Source organism: Microtus pennsylvanicus, chromosome 5 (genome assembly GCF_037038515.1).
Source record: "Microtus pennsylvanicus isolate mMicPen1 chromosome 5, mMicPen1.hap1, whole genome shotgun sequence".
Taxonomy (NCBI): Eukaryota; Metazoa; Chordata; class Mammalia; order Rodentia; family Cricetidae; genus Microtus; species Microtus pennsylvanicus.
The window spans coordinates 110,857,625-110,882,234 of NC_134583.1; the positions used below are offsets into that span (position 1 = coordinate 110,857,625).

Here is a 24,610-nt window from a genome sequence, read left to right on the forward strand (position 1 = left end):
AAATGACTATTAGGATAATCTAGAGGAAATAATCCCTTCCCCTTATCTTTCAAAAGTTCATATTTATTTCATATATGGAGGGATAAATTTACATATACATATGTGTGTTATTATAAACACCGATTCCAAAATTCTATGCTATGTACCAGGTTGAAATGTACCAAGCAATAGCATTACCAACATACTGGCCTGCCTACCACTTAGATTCAGACATTTTATTTTACATACCAATGGTCACATTAATCCTACAAAAATGAGATTATAACTAGTACTCTTGATCTTCCTCTGGCATGACTCATTTTCTGGATGTCAGCTTCACAATTTACAGAAGAAGACATTCGAGACTGGCTCTAGTTTGAATCCAGTCGTGTGGCAGAGAAATCGCTACTGCCATGTCCCCAGCTATGTCCTCAGCAGAGAGGACAGACCAACTTCCCTCACATGGCTTTGTGAAAATGACATGATGTATAGAAGGGGCAGGTGAATTTGTTTTATTCCGTCTCTGACCTCCTCCATTCACAGTGGGGGTGTGCTCACAAGCACAAAGTTCCATGGAGAAGCAGCAGGCCTGTGCTCCTCTAGATCCTGTGGTTCCTTGTTCCCTCCAATGAGGCAGCAGAGGTGGGAACAACCTCGGCAGAAAAGCCCCTCCCACCTGACTGACAAGCAGGGTCTCACACTTTGCTTTAGGAATTTGCCTCTGTTAAACGACAGTGATAAACCGTGATGGATTCTATTTCAAGCAAAAGAGAACAAAACTACAACCTGCCGTGCTTGCCCCACCTGCTCAACACAAGTACTCCAACATTTACCAGACAGGGTGCTCTCGGGTCTGAGCAATCACGTTCACTTTCCCTTAACAGCCTGCTCTCCTCCCCACTCCACAGTCCCTCAGATTTCTCACCAGCGTTGAGGATTGAAGATTGTGTATTACAGAACTGAAATCTTCGTGTCTGGACCTTGAGACTCGCCTTCTTAATTGTCCCCATAGCCTGTAGTTTCCTTCTAAATACATTTAAACAGAATAGATTTTCTTATGGAAAAACACTCATGGCCAGCTGCTTCATCCTTTGTGTGTAAAGCACTTTACAAAACAGGAACATAGATAAGAGCTACGTGAAAGATACTGAAATAAGGTAAACCTCGCCACAGGAGCAATTCATGAGATTCAGAGCAATAACAAAATGGGAGAATATTAAACTGCTTCATCACAAGGCTGTAGCTTTTTGAAATCCCAGAGCTTCAAGCAAGTATCATTAGGGATATGGTGAGAAATTAGCCTACAGCTTCTAGAGAGACTCAGTTCTGTAAAGCCAAGTGGGTCATGTTCTGTCCCTCAGCTGGGGCCCTGCCTTCTTCTGGACCAAAGAGGACCTCCACTCTGACATTCGTTATGACCACAAAGTAATAAATCATACACGTTAATTATTTTCAAGAATTACAAACACAAATACGTGAAGGTGGCAGTACCTGTACATGATATGGGCTAATGAACATTTTGAAAAATCAACATATAATTATGCAAATATCTGAGATCACATTGCCTTTCCCTTTTAGAAAGCATCGCTACTGAGACATTTGTGCAAATGGTAGGTGACAACATGAAATTAATGTCCACTTTTCTATTTATCTGCTGCTCATGGCATGCTTAATGAGAATGGATCTGATATGGCACAATGGTCTTTAAGCCTCCATGCTTGAAAACGCAGGGTGGCTGTGTCTCTTATTTATTCTTCGCATGCTTTCCCTTCAAATTAGAACCTTGCCAGTTTTGTCAAGCCTAATTCTAACGAAGGTTTTTGTGTCTTCCAGTAAAGCTTCATTAAAGCTCAAAGCTTAAAGGCTTAACAGGCTTCCCACTTATTCTTTAAAATTAAAATCGTCTAAACTTTCTAAAGTTGCTTTTCTATGCACAACATTTTCATAAATTTTTTTGGTAAATCATTAAGAAGTCTAGAGGAAAGGGTTTCGTGATCTTTATTGTCCAGATATGTGATCTCTATGAGTTGAATTGGGGGGGGGGCTCATCCCTTCATTTGTTCCAAATATTAGACTTTTGATTTGTCTTCTAAAGGGTATATGAATCAAAGTCTTCTAAAGGCTCCACAAATGCCTTCAAAGATCCTAGAACCCAGTTCAAGCCAGAAGGGAACTCAGCCTAAACTTCAGGAATGAAGTTTCATGATCAAGAGGGTGAAAACTAGCTATGAATGGAAGATACCGACCCTTAATATTCACTTTAGAAATCTCAATGCCTGCTTAAATACAGGCATGGACTGCCAAACTGTAAGGAACCCCTCCACCCAGCTTCCCTGGCCCTAAGACACCAGAGTGCTAAGGATCACTTAGAGCAGTTGTTCTTAAGCTGACGGTGAGCATTCATTTTTGAAAACATGTTCCAGGGGGCAAGAAGGAAAGCAAGCGCGATATTTAGCTGATAAGTACTGCTACAGAAAAAAAAATATGGAGAATTGGAACTGACTCTCTGCAAAGACAAGGTCAGCCCACTGTAGAAATCTCCAGTAGAATCAACATCAATTGGCTGAGAAGGGAAGGGTGTATGGGAAACAGCATCTCAACATCCGGGATTTTCTGGGCATTCTGGGTACTATCTGTGGAACTTTGATCATCTATAAGAACATCTTTATTCTTGTCTGTAAAAACGAAAGTGGCCATGGTTATTTTATAGATTTTGTTGTTGCTGTTGAGAGTTAGATAAACTAACACATATCAAATACTTTGGACCTTACTTGACAAGTACTAAATAAGTGCTTGATATTGCTTTATTTATTCCTGATTTATCCTTCATGATGTGAAGGTTTTTGTTACTATGCCTAAATTTAAAGATACTGTGGTAAAATTGCAAACCTATGATGGGTGAAATCACAACATAAGCCCAGACATCCTTCCTATCAGGATGTCACAAGAACACTTAAGATACTTCATTTTTTTTTTGTCTTACATTGTGATTATCCAGATAGCATGAACTTAACTCAAAACCTTATTAGAAAAACAAACAAACAAACAAACTGGGTGTGGTAGATCATACCTTCAATCTCAGTACTGGGATATCTGAGTCAGGCAAATCACTATGAGTTAAAGGCAAGCCTGGTCTATGTGCTGAGTTCCAGGACAGTCAGTGCTACCTAGACAGACCTTGTTTAAAGCAAAAAGTAAAATTGAAAAGATGAATAAATAAATAGCAAACTTTCTTCCAGGCACAGCGACACATTCCTATAATCCAATCACTCTTTCACTCACTCATGATGCAGAGGCAGAAGGATTTTGAGTTACAGGTCAAGTTAAAATACACAGTGAATTCTAGAGCAAGGTGGGTTATGAGACACTGTCAAACAAAGAAAACTATAACAAAATATGCACACTTTCTTACCCTCCCGCACATCTGTCACTTAAAATTGATATACATAGGCAACTGTGTATAGTTATTTTCTTTCTCGTGGAGGTTACAACAACCTTAACGAGAGTCTTAAAGAACACTCTACAGGAATTATGTAACCGTGGAGAGTATGCTTAGTCAATCAAAATGGGAGATTACTCTGGAGATTTTGAACAAAGGACACTTGGCATTCTGAGACAGTTGAATTTCAGACTTTCCTCTGTGACTCTGGGCAATTGTCACCTTCACAGGCTCAGTTCTCTCGTCAGTAAAATGAGTCATTTCATATTACTGCTTTATCCCTGGCTGTACCTCCTCAAATGTGATGCCAAATAAAAGCACTGGAAACAAGGTAAGTAGCACGTCCTTAGTCCCAGCAGTCAGGAGGTTAACCAAGTGCATCTCTGGGAGTTCGAGGCCACCCTAGTCTGCATTGTAGGTTCTAGCCAGAGTTACGAAATGATATCCTGTCTCAATAAATAAATAACAAGTTGGCCTGTAAGAGTATTAATAAAAAACTGGTTTTAGCTTATTTTTAACATTGGAGAAGAGGAAAAATTTGTGATGGGTTTAGAAACTTCGTTCTTGAAGAGTGACTGAAGAGACTGAAGGAATAGAAAGCCTACATGAGACTAAATCCATGGTCCAAGACTCATCTCTGAAAGCAAAAAACACTACTAATCAGTTGCTGTTGTAGCTTATCCCAGAAAGGATATTTCATTAGACAATAACCTGAATGTGAGGGCAGATGTGATGGAATTCCCAGATGGCTGTAAATATACAAACCCCAGTTCCTGGCTGAACTGTCTCTTATTTAGGTAAGCCATTTTAGGCCCAAGATTCTGTTAATTCATCATCAAACTTCACAGAAAAATTAAATTATATTAAACCTCAAATTCTCCTAAATTCAGTCATTTGGTTCTTACTACTCGGTCAGATCACAGGAGTAAATCCTATCTTCTGACAGGGGCAAGGGTGACAGAAACCATGGTGACAGAGAGCACCTAGAAAGGGGTGCAGAGATGTTTCGGCTTAACTACGGACCATGGGAATAAATCTCAAAATACTATTACATTCCTCAGCTAGGGTATTATGAGATCCAGTGAAACCTCACTAACAATAGTATTCGTGTTACCTAGGGATAATAAGCCTACCTTTCCAATACATATATAGATAACACATTCATTTAATCATATGTTTGATATATATATGCAAACATTATTGTTTCAGATAATGGGTGGGAAGAACAACCTAGATTTGGAACTCACTTTATGGTGATGACAATAAGGAATAGAGAAACTTTACAGAGTACCCAAATCAAATTTTTTTATTCACATTTTATAGCATGTTTTATTGGTTCATCTCTTAGGAGTGGGGTGAGTATAAACCTTTTAAAAAGTTTATCAACAATACTCTTATATGTAACAAGCTATAAGTACTGGTCATAGGGAAAATAAAAACATAAAATATTTTAAGATGTTGGTGAGAGTGTCAAATCAAATTTATTTACTGGTGGGAAAACTACAAAGGGCAGAAGCACAGTCTAGCACTAGGGTTTACCAAGGCTCTCTCATCCTCTTGGCATCTCATATATGACATCGCAAAGGCTCTCATATGGGACATAGCTCTGGGCTTTGGTTAGAGGAGACAGGAGTTCCCGGAGAAGGCTAAAACATGGAAGTCATAGTTGTAAATTTCGAAACATATCTAATGCCCTTAATGGCTAGAAAGTGAATACAAAGCCGAACAGTCACCTGTACCCTTCAAGGGTCGCAAACTGCAACTTTCTATTCATTTAAACATGATATGTGAACTTTGGCATTTAACTATGTCTATTCAGTTGTCCCATGATTTTTCCTAGGAGGCATAAAGAAGTGTCTATTTGTCCCAGAGAGGACACTAATAGCCCCAAGTGTTCCATCCAAGTCCAGAATGGTAAGCCAATGAGTTTATTGGGCTTACTTATGGAATTATGGGTGACTCACCACCAGAAAAGTCCTCTTCCCCAAAACAACAGTAGAGTTTGCAGATGCACCATTAAAGATATTCTGCCCCCACCCAACCTTCCTCGTCTTATTTATTCTATTAGTCCCTAAAACAACAACAGCCAAGATGGAAGAGTGACTGTAACCTCCAGTGACGTTCTGATGACCCTCTCCTCTCTTTCCATCTTTCCAGAATAGCTTGCATGAGACATGGCTATCACTGTATTGGCCTGTTTGGTTTCGGTTTGGGTTTTATGATTCTCTCTCTCTCTCTCTCTCTCTCTCTCTCTCTCTCTCTCTCTCTCTCTCTCTCTCTCTTTCTCCCTCCTTCCCTCCCTCCCTCTGTTCCTCCCTTCCTTTTTCCTTCCTGTTTTCTTTCTTTCTCCTTCCTTCCTTCCTTCCTTCCTTCCTTCCTTCCTTCCTTCCTTCCTTCCTTCTTTCCTTCCTTCCTTTTTGGATTTTTGAGGCAGGATCTCACTCTATAGGCAAGATCGGCTTTAAACTCACAGCAATTCCACTTCCTCTATTTTTCAGGTTCTGGAATTACATAATCTACCACATGTGACTTATTCTGCTTATATCATTGTTGTGCTTGTGGGTCATACCCTTCTATGGATCATCCCAGCAATTCTACTTCATGCCAGGAGGGATTAATGCCACATTCAGAGGAAATAGTTCCAGACCAACATCAGGAAAGATAAATTAAAGTGTTATGCCTGTCTTGGGAGAAGCCAGGCCTAATTTCAGACATAGTGTTTGTATTTAGTGTATCCTCATAGATTATATTGCAAAATTTCCTCTTAAAGACAGAGTATAATATCCATTAAGAGGGAATATAGAGGACATAAGGAAAAAAAGACCATGTCACTGAAGCAGTAAAAGAATGAGAAAGGAGGAGAGGGTAATCAGGTGGAACAGTTGACATGCAAGGTCTTTGGATCAAGGGTAGACCAGAATGACTTTCTTTTAGGGTGATAGAAAATTATGGGCAGGTTTTCTGTAAGAGGAAGATGTGTGCCTACCTGCCTTACAAAGTGATTCTCTCAAAGATAAAGAAAAGTTTCACAAGGCCCCTCTTGTGTCTCTGTTTTGTCTGTGAAGCAAGTAACAAAAACAATGTCTATCACCATCATTGACATCACCATCATCATAATTGTTGTAACCATCATAAACCGTATCTATCACCATCACCGACATCTTCGTCATAAATAAGAGTCCATCACCATAATTGTAACCATCATAAACCATGATCCATCACCATAATTGGCATCACTAGCATAAACCATGGATCATCACCATCATTATCATCACTATCATAAACTATGGTCCATTACTGTCATTGTCATAACCACCACAGTATGGAGCTAAACGAAATCTCAGTTCATATCAGCAGAACCCACTGGTCACACAGTTATGTCCTGATGGTCCCTTGCATGTGGAAACACTACCAGCAGTAGCACCAGAAGATATGCTTAGAAGGAAACAATTTAAATTAACTATGGAAGTTGTTTGACTCATTTTCTAGAAGCCATGGCAAATGACAAAGAACTGACAGATAGCCATCATGCCATGCATCCTAGCACTGCCCCTTGAGTCATTTTCATTCCCTTATTAGTCACTGTATTTGACTTACAATGGTTGTGCTTACAGAATAACATCTGTGCTTACATCAGGGAATGTATAATGCAGGCACAGAATCGAAATAACTAAGTAAAAATCCAGAATCACAATCTGATGTGGCATGGAACAGCAAAGAGGGGACCAAATTGTGTGATTGACAGTTACAATCAGGATAAATATACTGAAATCAAAATGAAAGCCAACTTTGACAAAAAGGAAACACTCTCTACTAGTAGAACTACTGACCATTTACATGTATGTACCTACAAAGAAAATTCTATACCTGTGTTAAAGGGTCTATAAGATCAACATTAGTAGCTGGAGTGCTGCAGAACGGAAAAGAGCCAAATTTCCTAGTGTTGTGTTTACTCTCTTAGTAACCATTCAGTGCTTACCTCTAGCTAGGTCTGACCTACTAAAACTGTGACTATCGGACAGAAATTCGGAGATGTACTAACTTACTACAGGACCAGCTTCCACCAACCTACAGACTAAGATATCAGATAATCTGTGATAGAAAGTTCCTTGAGTTGCTACAACCCATCTGTTTGCTGTTTCTACCAATGTATTTGAAAAGTGCTTTGATAGATACATTCTTGCTCTACAAACTTGGGACAATTTTTCCACATTGGAACATGGTATTTGGACAACCTTATTTTTGTTTCTGTTTTTAAGGCAGGGTCTCACTAAGCAGCCCTAGCGAGCCTAGAACTCAGGGATATGTCTGGCTGTGTCTCCCAAGTGTGTGTGCCACCCACCACGGCTCAGAACAAATTATCTCCTATTCCCTTTGAGGTGGGAGTTGTGCTTTGAATTCACACCAGTGTGTTCATCTCCAAACGTCTGTACCTATTTAGGAGAACAAGGAGGGCAAATAACAAAGAGAGATGATGGCCCTGACACAGACTCACTCCCTCTGAACCCTGCCACTCCTGACATTCCTCCCTTTTGGGATGTGAAATGAGACTCCCACTGAGAATTGTCATTACATTATTATATCATATTAATATCCTTATCATTTCCTAAACCTTTTTCAAACAATGTTGCAATTGCTTTGCCTCTTTATCAACACAAGATAACTTTAGATCTAAGTTTTATTTAGCAGTCACAGAGAGAAATATGCCCCCACACCTACCACAGAGCACTAAAGAGACCTTTAAACTATTTCATCTTTTTATAATATTAAGATATGTAACGCTTTCTCAACATGAAGTCACAAAGAAAACATTGGATTGAGTTGACCATACAAAACTTTAATCTTTTTTATTATACAAATAAGCAGCAAGTAAAAGCTTTAAAAGTAACAAAGAGAGTAGTAAGTGACTCTAAATTCATAGTATACAATTTTAATTGATTTCGGAATTGTAAGTTTTAGCAAAATTTTTCATCATTTCCCTTGGGTGTTGTTATACCCTGCTTCTACTTTTAATTTACTGATGTAGTAGAGTCTTCTGTTTTGTGTTGATTTCATTGGTTAATAAAGAAACTGCCTTGGCTCTTTAATAGGACAGAAAATTAGGTAGGCAGAGTAGACAGACAGAATGCTGGGAGAAAGAAGCCCAGTCAGTCAGTCGCCATGATTCTCCCACCTGACACAGAAGCAGGTTAAGATCTTTCCTGGTAAGCCACACCTCGTGGTACTACACGGATTATTAAATATGAGTTAAAGCAAGATGTGAGAATTAGCCAATAAGAGGCTAGAACTAATGGGCCAGGAGGTGTTTAAAAGAATACAGTTTCTGTGTAATTATTTTGGGTAAAGCTAACCGGGAGCCAGGAGCTGGGAGGCGGAAAGCGGCCCGCTGCTCCACACTACAATTTACTTCTATTTTATGTGTGCCAATGTTTTGATTGTATGTATGTCTGTGCAACACATGAGTGCAGTGCCTGGGGAGGCCAGAAGAGGGCATCAACTCCTCTAAGACTAGAGACATAGATATTTGTAAGCCACCATATGGGTTTGGGTAACTAAACTTAGGTCTCTAGAAGAGCAGCCAATGCTTTTAACTGCTGAGCCATACTCCAATCCTGTTACACCCCTGTTTTAAAAGCCTCAAAAACAAAAAAATCAATGACATCAAGAATAATTGTCCTAGGAACATGTGGGAAGAATGGATGCTCTTCACTATTTGAGTTTCATGGGCATGAGACCCGCACCATAGCAAAGGGCTTGCACTCATTAGAAACCCATTCTTGATTTAATGTTGGGCCGTCATCACGAAATTTTAGACAATTTTTGAAAGGTGGGAGCCTGTATTAACATTTGCACTGAACCTCGAAAAGCATGTATTAGCATGTCAACTATCAGCAAAGCAATGTTTCTCGCGCCAAAGAGAAACAATAAAATGCTTGAGAAATATCCCTTCTCTTAAAACGTGCAAAGGAATAAGAATAGTAACAGAATTCTAATCAAAGAAAGTGGGCAGGAAAGTGTGCAATAGAGGTGAAACTACAGAGCAAAAGGGTCTCCGTGATTGAGATCAGCATCAGCGGGAAAGAAAGCTTTTAATTGGATTAAACGAAGAAAAAGGCAGACGTAAACAATGACAACTGGGAGGAAAGATAGAGATGAGTGTGTTGTAGGAAAGGCCGGAAATAGGCTCATGGTCACGTGGAATTACTTGCTTTGTGTATCTCAAAAACCCAGGCTGAGAAAACTCGTCAGCTGTTGGTGAAGGGCCTAGAGCATCCAGCCAATGAGACTATCAATCATCTAAGACTAGCTGTGAGCTAGCAAAGGGTTGGAGAGGTGGAGTCGGGAAATCACAGTCACAGTTTCAGAAGATTAAAGCACACATGGTGGCCGCCTTGACAACTCTAGGCTCTCGGCAGCACTGTGCTAGTTAACACACAGCACAGTGTCAGCTGCAAGGTGACGTCAAAGTTAGTAGTGCCCACTTCTCTTTTATTCTATCTGTCAGTTCTGCTTGACTTAAGCTAATGAACAACAATAAAAAAAAAAACCCACTAACTCTAGAGAACCATTAATATTCAAAGTGTCAAAAACAGACTGTAAAACTAAGGCAGCTCTGAACACCACACACACACACACACACACACACACACACACACACAGTGCCAGTAGAAAAGAAGGTCCTCCTAGAATCATCCAAAAGAGCATTTACCACATGGCCCATTCCTTGCGATTACAAATCATGGAAACTGGAATCAGCATCTTAAGAACTCAAGCTGAGATATTCCACACAAATGACAAGCCCCAGCCCCCACACAGGCATGTTATCGATCACCCACTGAAGTTCTCGTCAGAGTGTCGTCAGATCGATAGCTTTGCACTTTAAGGCTTTCAATGAATATGCATTCTTTATCATTCTCTCAGACTCTCAACACACACACAAACAGCAGCGAACAAATGTATATCCTCCCACATAAATATGGCAGCTTAATAATTTAATTTCCTTTCAAACTATCCCAAACTTCAAAAGAAATTTATATTTCCACCTCTCCGCATCTAATCACACCAAGGGGAAACGAAAATACCCCGCTGACACTGAACTATTTTAATATATTATTACTTGATATCAAATTAGAATTTTATTGCCCCTTCAGCAGGAATATAACAAAAAGATTTCATGTGGAAATGAAAAATGTATAAAAGATGAAGCAGAAACAAAATTAATTAACAGAAATACCCAAGTAAAGGACATTAAAATTGCATTCTAAGAAACCTCAATAGGTATCTGTTAAGATATATTACTGAAATAAAATGTGAATTTGGCTTGTTAGCTCCATTTTAGCCACTTATTCACACAAAGTTAAACTGTAGAAATAAAAAGTTTAATATTCTAGTCCTCAAAAAGGAAACCCTGGTGGGCACTGTCCTGTTTCATATAACTTATACATTGCTATTTAATAATGTTTCAGTTTTAAAAACTAAACAATGCAAATTTTGGATATGTTGATGTGTATGTACAGGGTGTGTGTGTGTGTGTGTGTGTGTGTGTGTGTGTGTGTGCGTGCACACCAGCAGAAGGACATGCGGTGTCCTGTTCTACCACTCTCTCCACCTTAGTCTCTTAAAACAGGGTCTCTTGATGACCCTGGGACTTGCCGTTTTAGCCAGCGTGGCTAGCCAGCAAACCCCAGCAGATGTCCACCTCAGGCCCGCACCCACCACGTTGGGGCTGCAGACATGTATGCAGCCATGTTTAATATTTTTATATGTCCCCAAACCTGTGTACCAAGCATTCGGAACCACTCAGTAATCTCCTAGCCCCCAATACAAAATATACTTAGTCACTAGAATTGTCAATGTTCCTTTCAAAAATTATACATATATGTATATATATATGCTAAAAGTAACATATATGTTAAAGTTTAATGGAAGTGAATATCAGTGTTTTTCTAAGAAATGAGAAGTAGGTTTTCTATTAAGATCCTCGTCGTACATTGAGGTATCATAATAATCTATGAATTAAAAAGGAACTGGAAATAAATGAATTTGGGAAATCAATCTCAGGATTACAGGCTAATGAGCTGCCTTGTGAAATGTCTCTTCTTTAGCAGTATTACTTTTCCTACGGAAACCCACGGGAGACAGCTAGGAGAGGCACTGCGGTCTGTGCAGAGGAAGTAGTGTAAACTCATTAGCCACTAGATTGTGAGAATGAGCATCCTTTCCTGCTCAAGTAAATTCTCATTTGTGTCTCTGAGAAAACTCTGCTTCTCTGACATGCTGGGTAAAATTTGGATGTCCTGACTTAACCACATATCCTGAGAACCAGCAGCAGAAATAAAACCAGGCTCATCCAAAGTCTGGCCCTTCCACAGATTGGCAGGCAATTAACACTGAGTTAAAGCACACTCACATAGTGCATGCACACACACACACACACACACACACACACATTTCAAAGAGGCACCGGCGTCTTCCAAATGGAAAGAAAACAAATGTCCTACCTTTTTAAAAATTCCATGTACTCGGTGTGCTTGATGAGTCCTGTCCTCATCATTATTGTTTGAAAACATTGTCGATCGATGGCCCAGAGTTTCACGTTTACAAGAGCTAGAGGAAGAAAAGACAAAGCAATCAGGGGAAAAATAATTAGAGAATCTCACTTGTGAGCAGCACCCTGTAAAGAGATCAGTCCTTTGTGAGAGGTATAGAAAGCATTAACCGTTTGCACACATTTAAAATCAGAGGACTAAGCTGTCCCGTTTCATCAAAGTCAGTTAATCTGGCAGCAACATGTGGTTCCTGGTTTTCTATCTAATATTATTAACTACCAAGAAGCTTCCTATTGCCCTTATGCCCCCGTCCGTCCATCCAAAAGCACACAGTAAAGACTGTTCGTGGAGGAAATAGCATAAAGGTAAAAAAGAGGCTCCCAGGAAATTCTCCCTGGTAATACCCACAAGATTATTAATGATCCACATAACCCTATTTTAATTATTAAAAAGTACAAACAAAATAATTAACTTCCACTTTGACGAATTCTACATAATTGAAATAATAATTATCCAGCAATTTCTACACAATGCTTGTTTAACAAATTGTAACTTGTGCAACAACCATGTAGAAGTTTTATTAGGTTTTTTGAATTTTAATTTCTCTCTTACATCTTCTATCTTTGACAATGTACAATTAAACGTTGAGGCTGAATACCATAGAAACATTAACGTCTGTGATTGATAGACAAGATTCAGAACAAAATAATAGCAGGTGTTATAGAATGCAATTTATCAAAGTAAACTTATGAAGAAAAAGATGAACATATTGGGAGCTGGAGAGACCAGCAGTTAGAATCTCTAGTATCATCGAGGGGACCCAGGTTTGAGTCTCAGCACCCACATGGCAGCTCAGAACCATCTGTAATTGCATTTCAGGGCATCAAATGGCCTCTGCTGGCCTCCACAGGTACTAGACAAGCATGTTGTGCACAGATATGCATGTATACCATATATCCATACACATGAAATTTTAAAAAGTTAAAAGATAAGTATTATCAAAATCTTGGTAGATGAACCTGTGTGTTAAGTATATGATATGTTTATTATAGTCTCTACCTTTATGCATATGGAAAATATGATGTTAGCATGTATGTTGATGCAATGTGATAAAATATATCTTCTACATTTTGAGAGATTGGAACTTTTTCTGGATCTCATAGCCAGAGTTAAGAAGATACCTTGAGGTCACTTAAGACTGCTGTCCTCCTGTGTTCTCAGTCTGTTTGTCTAACCCACTTTTAAGAGAACAATGTAACAATCAACCTTACATGCCTTGGAATTTTCATATAATCAACTTCTACAATTTAAGTCAATGCATAGCTGTAATCTTAAATTATGTGCTTGTGTATGCCCTTGACCCAGAATAAGGCATGTGTATCATTTGCTGAAAGCAGCAAATACAGAGATAGAACACAATCTTATAAAATGAATATCCACCATGAATGTTGAATGCAACTAGATTCAGATATTGCTTGATAAATGGTGCTGTTTCTAGTACTGATTGTTATGTAGTCAGTTGAGATCAGTTGGAACCAGCCACTTAATCACTGTAGAAACTCTACTTGAGAGAATGCAGGGTATGCTATTCCTTCCACGGGTGGTGGTTTCTGTGCTAGTCAATAAATACAGTGTGAAGCCCTTTGTTAGGGACAGAGACACAAAGACAGAAGATACAGACAAGCAGACAAAACAGACAAACACAGACAGACAGCCTTCAGGCCGGTACTGACTCAGATTCATATGACAGACAGGTGGAGGATGAAATACGGGCGAACATGAAGTAAATAATTCAAATTTGATCTTGATATTGGATAAATATTTCAAGAGGAAGAATTTTTTATTTCTTTCCTTAGTGCCACACTAGGATGCATTTCAGAGTTACTCACTAATGTGCTTAATCCACTCAAGCCTGAGAACTTTAAAAGACAGGAAGGACCATATGCTATACTTGAAAATACGGGAAGTGCCTCAAAACCAGGTGATGGTGGCACACTTTTAATCCCAGAATTCAGGAGGCATATGCAGGTGGATCTCTGTGAGTTTGAGGCCAGCCTTTTCTATAGAGCGAGTTCCAAAACAAGTCAAAAACGACACAGTAAAACCCTGTCTCACAATAATCAAAATATAAATAACAACAACAACAACAATAATAATAAATATAGGCGATGTAACAGCAGATGGTACTTAGTTTAACTACTGGGTGGAGCCACGAGACAATTAGCTCAAGTGAACATAGTTAAACTAAGAGTTGAGTTAGGAGGGCAGAAATGTCGTCATCATAGTTAGCATACACATGCGCCTTGAGAGGATGGGACGGGGGCAACACAAAAGGAACAGGGGAGAAAGAAGATAAATGGGATGGTAGACTAAAGCAAACTCAACTCTAGAATTTTACCTAACTTTCTTTGCAAATCTCTTTGAGGCTAAGAACTGGAATGTGGTTTCTGTCTTGAGTAGTTTGTCAGTGGTGAAAAACATTCAGTAAAGCAGAAAAGGAAGAAAGCAGGAGGAAGTCAGCTATGCGCGGCTCCTTGCTGAATAGCTTGTGAAAATGACACTCCTTCACACAGTCGTCACAGGCGTTCTCCAGCCATAGGCTAGCTCTCCCGATGACAACCTTGGTTCCAGAACACCTGTTTACTTAACACAAGCCATAGGTTTATATGATATACAAACAAAGAGGTGGACCATTAGGACAGACAACTTGAGGATAGACCCGCAAGGGAGACCCTGGGAAATGATGAAGTTGAAGTGGAGTGGATGATGTGTAGACGGTTTGGAAAGACCTGGAAGCAAAATCCAACTAGAAATGAGCTATAGAGACCAGCATCATAAAGCAGCTGCAAATGGCTGAGACTTGTGGCATAATTTGAGAGTGAGCTGATACAGGACTCTGAAACATGGGCTTATGAAGTGGGAATTCATTTGCTCAACAATGTAAAGCTGTTAGAGATCTTTGGGATACAACATGAAACAAAGAAAATAACCAAAATTGAAAAGAATGTGACTTGAGTACACCAATGTGTTTTTAAATGTTTATATGTAATAAAATAAGAAATTCCAAAATCATCATCAACTTTAGTGGGTATTAGGTATGGTGCAAATATGTCTACCCACCACCAAAGGAAAAATTAGGTTGCACAATCAATGTTCCTGATATTTTATATTTAACATTTTTATTTTTATTGTGTTTATGTGTGCAGGCTCTGCATGTCAGGGCATGTGTGTAGAAATCAAAGGATGATTTGCAAGTGTAAATTCTTTCCTTCCACTATGTGGGTACAAGACTTGGCTCCTTGGGCTTGGTGTCAGACGCCCCTACACACTGAGCCATCTTGCTGGCCCCAATGTCACTATTGTTTTAAAAGGATGATTAACTGACACACATGCACAGTTTTCAGACACACATTAGTTGATGGCTAGAAATGGAATGACTGAGTGAAGATCAGGCTGGATGCATCTGAAAGCCATAGCTCTGCAGGAAGAAGAGACTTAATATTTCCACCCTCTGAACAGAAGTGCATGAGGTGTTCTTTCTAGATTCTAAGAGCTACGGCCACAGTGACAGCAAGAAACAAAATCTAGAAGGGATACATATTAGTTTAGGAGAGCCCCAAGTCAAATGGTCTACAGACCAGCAAGGGTACCAATAAATGAGAGCTCATATAGAATCTGTAGGGCATTGTAGTAAGATGACGAAAGCTCTGGTAAGGAAAACCTTCTTAGTAATTCACAGGGTTCAGAGTTTCAGACAAGAAGTAGAGCATTTAGTGAGGCCACAAGCAACTCAGGGATCAAGAAAGAATATTGCAGACTATGGCAGCAATAAGACTAAGAGCAAAGGCCTGGCGATTTGGGCATGTGTGGAGCGTATGTGTATATCCTTGTGTGTATCTCTGTATGGACGGATGCCTGTGTGTATCTGTGTGGCCATGTGTGTCTACATGTATCATTGTATTTGTTCCTATGTGACTATATGACTAAGGGACATATGTGATCACATGTGACTAACATTACATTTATCTCTTATATGTATGTTTCATGCTTCCTTCAACAAATGTATATGTTCTTCCAGAGACAAGTTCCTTGTTTCTTTTTATTTCTCAGTAGAAAGAGGCTTTCACTGATAAGCATTAGACATATAATCTTCCAAGGTAGAAAAACAAGAACTTGTCCTACCCAGCTGTAATGCCCACAGATATCAACAACTGAATGGCAAGATAGCCCATACTTCTTGATAAATAAAATTTACATATATGAAGTTCACCTCAAAAATCCTCACTTGAGAGTATAAGCCTACATTATTTCACATGTTATAATCAAGTCTCCAAACTGAAATGATTCAGATCTCACTATCTATTTATATATATATTTTTAATGACTTCTAAAAATGAGCTTACATAATTCAACGATTTGCTTACTTGGGCTACTAAAATGTCCCTAAGTGAAATTTCATTTCAGACAATATTGCTTCATGATAATGAACATGGGTTGATGAAACAGAAAATTTATCCATGACCTTGAGCAACATGCCAAAGCCTTTCTGCACTTTAAGCCACAGCATGTTAGTGATATTGGCATTTTACAGGTAGGTAAGCATGACCTGTGTTAACATTAAAAATGCCATTTCAGAGCTGTGATTAACATCTTGCTTAAGTCGTCTGCAGGGGTGGAAGTCTGTTGCTCCCTTAAAGAGACCGTTAAAAGAAATCTTTCATTTATCTTTGATTTTTAAGTGTCTTCTTTATCTCTACAGGGAATCATCTCTGCATAAGTGGAATACCTGAGACTATCATGATGACGGCTGAAGCTAAACTGTGACAACACAAGCTATTGTCACTGCCACAAACTAAGGACAAGACTCTATAAAGTCTAAAGGACAACAGGCAGAGACCAAGAAGCCATCTTTCTTTGCACTGGAGCATACTTCTAAAAGTCTCGCCTGAAGCACACTGTGTTCTCACATTTCTTGAAGGGGAAACACACTCTGAGATTTCTAAGCATACAAGTGGAATGGATGTCTTCAAGACAGGGAGCAACTGGCTGTCCCTTACAGAAAACCACGATTCCAGAGGACATAGGCATAAGATTGTGCTAGCCTAAAATCACAAATCGGGATTTAGCTTAACTTCTAGTGAGGAATTCACCTGCTGCCCAACTGGAACAATACAGAGAAAGCATCTATGATGCATACAAGGCCCTACCAGACTCAAATATTTAGTCAGCCTATTTTTATATCATACCAATATGGCAGATGCTGATGCTAAATATGGAAGCAAAAAAAAAACAAAACAAATTCACAACCCTGTCTTCAACTTAGGATCTACTACACAGGCTCACAAACTGCCATCTGTGGCAAGGCTAGCCAGTGGTTTATTTATCATAGTCTGCTAGAAAAGAATGGATTTTACATTTTTGCACAGTAGAAAATTTTTAAATAGAAGCATATTTTACAACACATGAAAATTATCTGAAATAAATTTCAATATCCGTAAAATTCTTCTTGGTACCCAGACATGCCTGTTCATTTACATATTGTTTCTGGATGAATTGAGTAACTGTGACAGAGACCATATGGAACCCAAAGCCTAAAATATTTCCCATCAGAGGCCCTTTTCAGAAAACACCTCCTGAATCCTAGTCTAGTAGACATGAAAAATTAAGAGCTAAGATAAGTTTCCAGGATTGTAAATACTCAGGAAAGCAACACATTCTTCCTAAGGGTGGAGATGGGGCAGTGAGAAGACCTGGCTGAAGGGAGGTTTAATGAAGTGATCCTCAAAGCCATGATTCTTTGCTGCATGTTATAGACAGAATGTGTTTATGCCCCAACTTCATTACTTGAAGTCCTAACTACCAGACAAAGTGGTATTAGGAGATTGGGCCTGTAGGAGTTGATTATGTTTAGATGAGGTCAGGTCAGAGAGAGGGTGCTTAAGCAAAAACATCAGTGGCCTAATAGGAGGAAATGCAGACCGACCAGTCTCTCTCTGCACACTTGGATCAAGTGTCCGTGTGAGGAATGGGGTGATGTAAGAGGGTCTTCTATCTATCTGTTGCTTTCATTGGTTAATTAATAAAGAAAACTGCTTGGCCTGATAGGTCAGAACATAGGTAGGCAGGGAAGACAGAACAGAATTGTGGGAGGAAGAAAGCAGAGTCAGGCAGACACCATGAAGCTCCAGCCCGAGATGGACATAGGTTAGAATCTTCCCGGTAAGCCACGACCCCATGGTGATACACAGATTACTAGATATGGGTTAAAGCAAGATGTGAGAGTTAGCCAAGAAGAGGCTAGAACTAATGGGCCAGGCAGTGTTTAAATGAATACAGTTTCTGTGTAATTATTTCAGGTATAAGCTAGCCAGGTGGCTGGGAGCTGGGCAGCAGGAAGACAGCCCGCCTCTCCTTTTACAAGGATTCTCATGTTACAAAAGGGCCATAACCACAGGGTGCTTGTGCCCTGGTCTAGGACTTCAGATCAGGAAGACACATGCCTACAGTATTTGTTCTAACTGCCTGAATGAGGAAAACTATGGGCATCATCATAGAACCATAAAGAATACGGAACTCAGAAAATGTGGGGTTTTTTCTTATTATTTTCTGCATGTTAGAGGAGATTACATCTAGGGTCTCACAAATTAGGCATGTACCCCACAGCGGGCCTATATCCCTAATAGAATTCACAGGATTCTTAAATGTGAGAGAGGCACACCACACTTTTATTTTTACTACCCTATAGCTGAAATGTAGCATGTTTCTAATCTTTAAGTGCGAGCAACACACCTCACCAACAGAAACCATGGCTATTTTTATATCATGCTAACATTTGCAATAGCGTTCTTAAACATGATGTATACTCAAGATGATTTTCAAATTATGGGAGTTGTTTGTCTTATTTTTAGACAGCTGTTGTATTCCAGTTCATCGCTATTTTTCACCAGTTTCAATACAAATGGATTCATTTTCCAGTGATCCTTGATTAATGCTTTTAAAAGCATAGGGGTCTAGATGCTCCATCAGACTGGCAATAGTTCATTGACTTCCATACACTGTGCCTGGGCTGAAGGTATGGCTCAGTGGTGAAGTCCCTGCCTATACACTGTGAACCTTGCTTTGAATCCCTAGAACCTGCAATTAGAGAAATGGCTCAGAGGTTAAAAGTATTGACTGTTCCTCCAGAGGTCCTGAGTTCAATTCCCAGCAACCACATGCTGACTCCCAGCCATCTGTAATGAAATCTGATCTTAACATCCCTTAGTCTCACCTAGACATGAATGGATCTGCAGTACCAGAAAAATGAATGTTGCATTCGTATTATTCAAAAGTGCAAGTGAGGGTATATTTGCAAATACCTGCTTTATATTTTAGGGCAAAAATCATGTTCAAACCAGGCAGTGGTGGCACACACCTTTAATCCCAGAAGTTTGGAGGCAGAGGGAGGCAGATCTTTGTGATTTCGAGGTCAACCTGGTCTACCAGCGCTAGTTCCAGGACAGCTAGGAGTGTTACACAAATAAATCCTGCCTCAAAAAAAAAATAATCATGTTTAATTTAAACTCATACATAACTGAGTTGTAATAAGTAAAAGGGGCTTTTATTCTTCTATATTATAAATGTAAAATATATTCGTAAAGTTTTCTGATAGGTTTCTCTGAAATTCTTTAAATTATTCTTGCTATAATAAAAACATCAAATTATCTTAATACTATTTTTGATGTTTGGGGTCCGATAGGTATTTGTGCCCTAGAAATACATATACCCAGTTTCTGCAAGTCCTAGGACAAATATTCTAGTAGCAAAATAATTTGGGACATCCTAAGAACACTGCAATGAAGTTTCAGAAAAAATATCAAGTGCCGGCCAAGTAAATGTTACATTTGAGGACAGGTGTGTTCTTTCTGCAAGTTGGCCAAGAGGACATACAGTGAGCTAAGAAGGAAATGGAAAGTACTCAACAGCAATAACTTACTAAGAGATAGCAGTTAATAGCCATTGTGGTGGCTATTATTAACACAAGACAGAAAATAACTATTGCTGAAGATGTGAAGGAATCAGAACCCAGTGGATTACAAGGTACACCCCAAAATCAATGTCAACAGGAACGCAAACAGGTATCGGAACTGGGATTGCTATATAAAAATTAATTGATTAATTTTTAAAAAAATTTACAAAAAAATGCATTGCTGGTTTTTTTTTTTTCATTTTCCAAAAGACTTACACATGAATCTACAAAAGAACAAGAGGACCTATCCTGAGGCCTGTGTTTTAGATGATGTCATCCCTGTGTGACCATCACAGAGTTGTCTACAGACATAGCTAGGGTGACTAAGACATAACTATGTAATATAACCATTATATTATATTAGGTTACATGTGTGAGCTGTCATTGACTCAAGTGTCATTGCAGGTGCATGATCGTGATCAGACAGAAGAGAGGGGTCTCATGATGGAGTTCATGGAGGCTTGTTCACACAATCATGGAGGCCAGATGAGAGAAAAGACTTTCCTCCACATTTTGCTCTATCTAGACCCACAATGGGGAGGTCAGACCTCCTTGACTTATTGTACTGATGCCAATGTTAGTCTCTTTTGGAAACACACCTATAAGTGATATTTTGCCTACTCCCTGCTTCACCAAAGCAAGTCAAACTGTAAAATGAACCATTAGATATTGCTTTTAATCACATTTTCAATTTTAAGACAGTCTTCAAACAAAACTTTTTGCAGCCTTGATTATTCATATTCTCGGTACATTTGTTTGTCTGTCTGTCTGTTTTGTTTTTCCAAGACAGGGTTTCTCTGAGTAACAGCCCTGGCTGTTCTTCAACTCAGCCCGTAGATCAGGCTGGCCTTGAACTCAGGAATGTACCTGCTTCTGCCTCCTGAGCGCTGGGATCAAAGGTATATGCCACTAATCTTCGCTGCTTAATATGACAACTCTGATTACTGTTCCCTTACAAAGAGGCAAATAGATGAAAACCACACCTGCATTTTTAAGAGAAAATACATGAATGATTTCCTGTTGACCACATCTTAAAACAATAATATTTGGGGGAGGTATTTCATTAATAAAATATATGTATTTCTATATGCATTTGAATGAAAGCCCTGGAAGCATGAAATTATATATCTAACTCATATTGTTTCTATTGGTCAGTGAGACTCTAGAAGAGCAATGAAATAACCATTTCCTTATGAAAGACTTCTCTGTGCCCTGAAATGGTAAAAACCAAGAACTCCTCAAATATATTCTAAATTTAAATATGCAAACATAAATGTGGTGTATAAGCAATGTCTTCCTCTATTTTTATACTTTATTGCAAAGACACCACAGGCCTTCCTGCTAGAGGACAACTGACTTTCAGTTCACACAATGTTTTAGCATCTTTCTCCATTAGTTAAATTTTCTGGCAAGGATTACAAAGAGATCTATTTTCTCAAGCGTCCTGGTTAAATTTTTGTCAACTTGAAACAACTTAGAGCCATCTGAGAAGAGGAACCACAATTGATAAAAATGCCTCTATCAGAATGGCCTTTGAGAAAGTCCGGGGAGAATTTTCTTGATTAATGATTGAGGCTGGAGGACCTCAGTTAATTAATTTTTTTCTTAATTAATGATTGAGGCCGGGCAGTGGGTAAAGGGTGGGAGAAAGGAGCCTAGGCAAACCACGAAGAGCAAGCCAGTTGGCAGTGCCCTCCCTGGCCTCTGCTTCCGCTCCTGCTTTGAGGTTTCTGTCTTGGGACTCTGCCCTGACTTTCTGTCATGGTGGACTATAAGCTGTAAAATGAAATAAACCCCTTTCTCTCCAGATTGCTTTTGGTCATGTCATTTATCACAGGCAACAAAAAGCAAAACTGAACAAGACAGTCATTTCTCAGTGAATCATCTCAGTAGCTGGGACCCACATAAAACGCTTGTTGACCTATAAGAATCACAAGGAAAGAATCCTTAGCTATACTTCTACTTCGCTTTCAACACTGAAGAACAACAACTCCTGCCGTAAGAGGCCCAAAGAATTCTAGAAGTTTCCTGCTGCTGCCCTTCGCTTCATGCTGAAATTGTCTCTGAACATTCAAATACTTAGTGTGACAGATTCAGGGGTTTGGAAGAGACCTCGAGGGACTCCATGGAACTCACAACTGCTTCTCAACATTGTAAGGGCATATGTTTTCCTCAAGCTAAATTTCAACTGCCAAATGTTCTGAGACAAATGTTTCATAATTAGAAAAGACCATTTGCTGGAGACCATGCAGCTGAACACACCAATCACCACTGTGCAAATCGCTTCCCTGCTAATTCGAAGAACATGCTTGAAACTTTCTTCTTAGGAGTTATATTTTTAACGACTAAATGATTAAATATGTTGATGCTAATTTATTTGTTATGTGAGAAGGGAATTATAAAACTGGATATTGCTAATGAAAATCATCATTATTGCATATTTAAGAGGAGAAAGTTCGCCATGAATGCTGCTGTAATAGTCACCATTCAAACAGATGCAGTGTATTGCACCGACCAGAAATAAAACAAGGATAGTCCCGCTCTTTCCATTCAACTCTGTCTCACTTCACACCGTGCGCAGTAACACTAACTGCCCAGATCACAAATACAATAATTAAAACACTCAGTAAAGACCAATCAGTGACTTTTGAAAACAGAAAAAATAATTTTTTTTAAATTGGACTTTATATTTAAAAGTTAAGGACACTTGAAAGACCAAATGTATAATGATATATTTTTAAAGATTTGATGATATAACAATAATCATTATGTGAGTTATCTCTATGAGAACATCCATTAAGCACATTCCATGATGTAAATGTATGGTTAATATTTAATAATTGCTGCAGTGCAATGTCCTTACCTACTTTCTCTTAATATGAAAATTGAATCTCATGAAATTTATTGCTCAGGCCACATATATTATAAAGACTCAGTTTTCTTCTTTCTTCTTCTTCTTCTTCTTCTTCTTCTTCTTCTTCTTCTTCTTCTTCTTCTTCTTCTTCTTCTTCTTTTTGTTCTTTTGTTTTTTGTTTTTTTGAGATAGAGTCTCTCTATAGCTTTGGTGCCTGTCCTGTAATTAGCTCTGTAGACCAGAATGGCCTTGAACTCACAGAGATCTGCCTGCCTCTGCCTGGGATTAAAGGCGTGCACCGCCACTACACTAAGACTCAGTTTTCTTTTAACACCAAAGTTCAGCTCTTTTATAAATATGTGCTTCTTAAACTCTAGTACAATTTAGCTTCCTTCAATTTATCTGTTCCTATTAATGATCGATTCATCTTTATTAAATGCTCAAAAATTACAAAAAATTAAAATGGAATATAACTTTGATGAAGTAGTTGAGGAATTTCTTTAGCTCACATAAGTTCAAATAACCTGCGAATTTTACACAGTTTCAATGCAATAGGGGGCATCAATGGTGTTTGAGACTTCCTGACAACATCTCTGGGAATCTGGAATGCCCTTTCTGATGAGTGGAGCCACCAAAAACCTTCTTCTGTGTGGAAGAAACCTTTTGTGAAAGTTCAGAGAGCCTTGCCCTTCTTTCCACCGACTTGTACTTCATACAGAAGTAACTCAACAGGCTTAAAGAATTCGTTTTTAAAAGTCACAGCAATGCAAACTGTCCTGATTCTAACGATGGCAGTTACCCATGGTAGCTGGACTGGATGTAGACGGAAGTTCAAGTCAATCAGTCATTTTAACTTGCACGGATTCTAACTCTGTCTCACTGCTTTTTGACTAAAGCCCATAAACACCAAGACACAGATATATTCTGATGACTAACAAGTCTGAGAATGTAGAATAAGATGCAGGGAATTCCTGAGGGGTCCTGTCTTTCCTCCTCTCGCAGGCCTTGCTCACAGCACTGTACTCTGCCACTTTCTAGCTAATGAGCCAAAATTAGATTACTTTAGTAATACTCTTCCATAAAATAAAACTGCTGCTCTTGGAAGGCAGAGGCAGGCAATTCTTTGAATTCAAGGCCAGTCTGGTCTACAGAGCAAGTTCCAGGACAGCCAGGACTACACAGAGCTTGTTTTAAAAAATATGTTACACACACACACACAATTATATAATATAATTATTATATATATAATTAGCAATATGTATATTGTAAGTTGAGACTTAGGAATAGCCAGCAGAAATATTAATGGAAATTAACAAAAATAATAAAAGTGAATAGATAAGCCTTAGGTCAACTGTGACAACCCTGGCATGTGGCAAAGGTCAGGTACATTAGGCAAAAGAGCAAGAAAGAAAGCAGAAGTCATTTCTGGAAAATACATGAATTTCTGTTTAACATGGCTACAGCTTAGGAAACAGCAGTGAAAAGAAGATTTAATAATAGATGTGTGAAGTCTAAAATACCAATTGCATTGTGAAAATGCTAAATATAAGTATTACATTAAGCTATTAAATTGCATTATCTCATTGTGAAGTGCTTATGAGACACAGGGAAGTTAAAAGCCACTTCATTTTAAGGAAATGAAGCTCTCCCTGCTTCTCAGAATTTGTCCAGGAGTTCCCTATTTTACTTTCTGGAATACTAAATATATTCATTACTACATTTAATCTGAATTTCAAGATAGAACTAGCCTGGGTTAGAGAGAAACCCCATCTCAAAAAGAA

At 38.8% G+C, this 24,610-nt stretch overlaps 1 protein-coding gene across 2 annotated transcripts in view; it reads right to left on the minus strand.

Moving 5' to 3' along the window:
- The window catches only part of Prkg1 (protein kinase cGMP-dependent 1), a 1,110,483-nt gene that overhangs the window by 366,927 nt on the left and 718,946 nt on the right, over positions 1-24,610 (minus strand). For both annotated transcript variants that reach the window (XM_075973828.1, XM_075973826.1), the window contains exon 4: positions 11,920-12,025. In XM_075973828.1, coding sequence (XP_075829943.1) covers positions 11,920-12,025 — 106 coding nt within the window. The remainder of the gene's footprint in view (positions 1-11,919; positions 12,026-24,610) is intronic.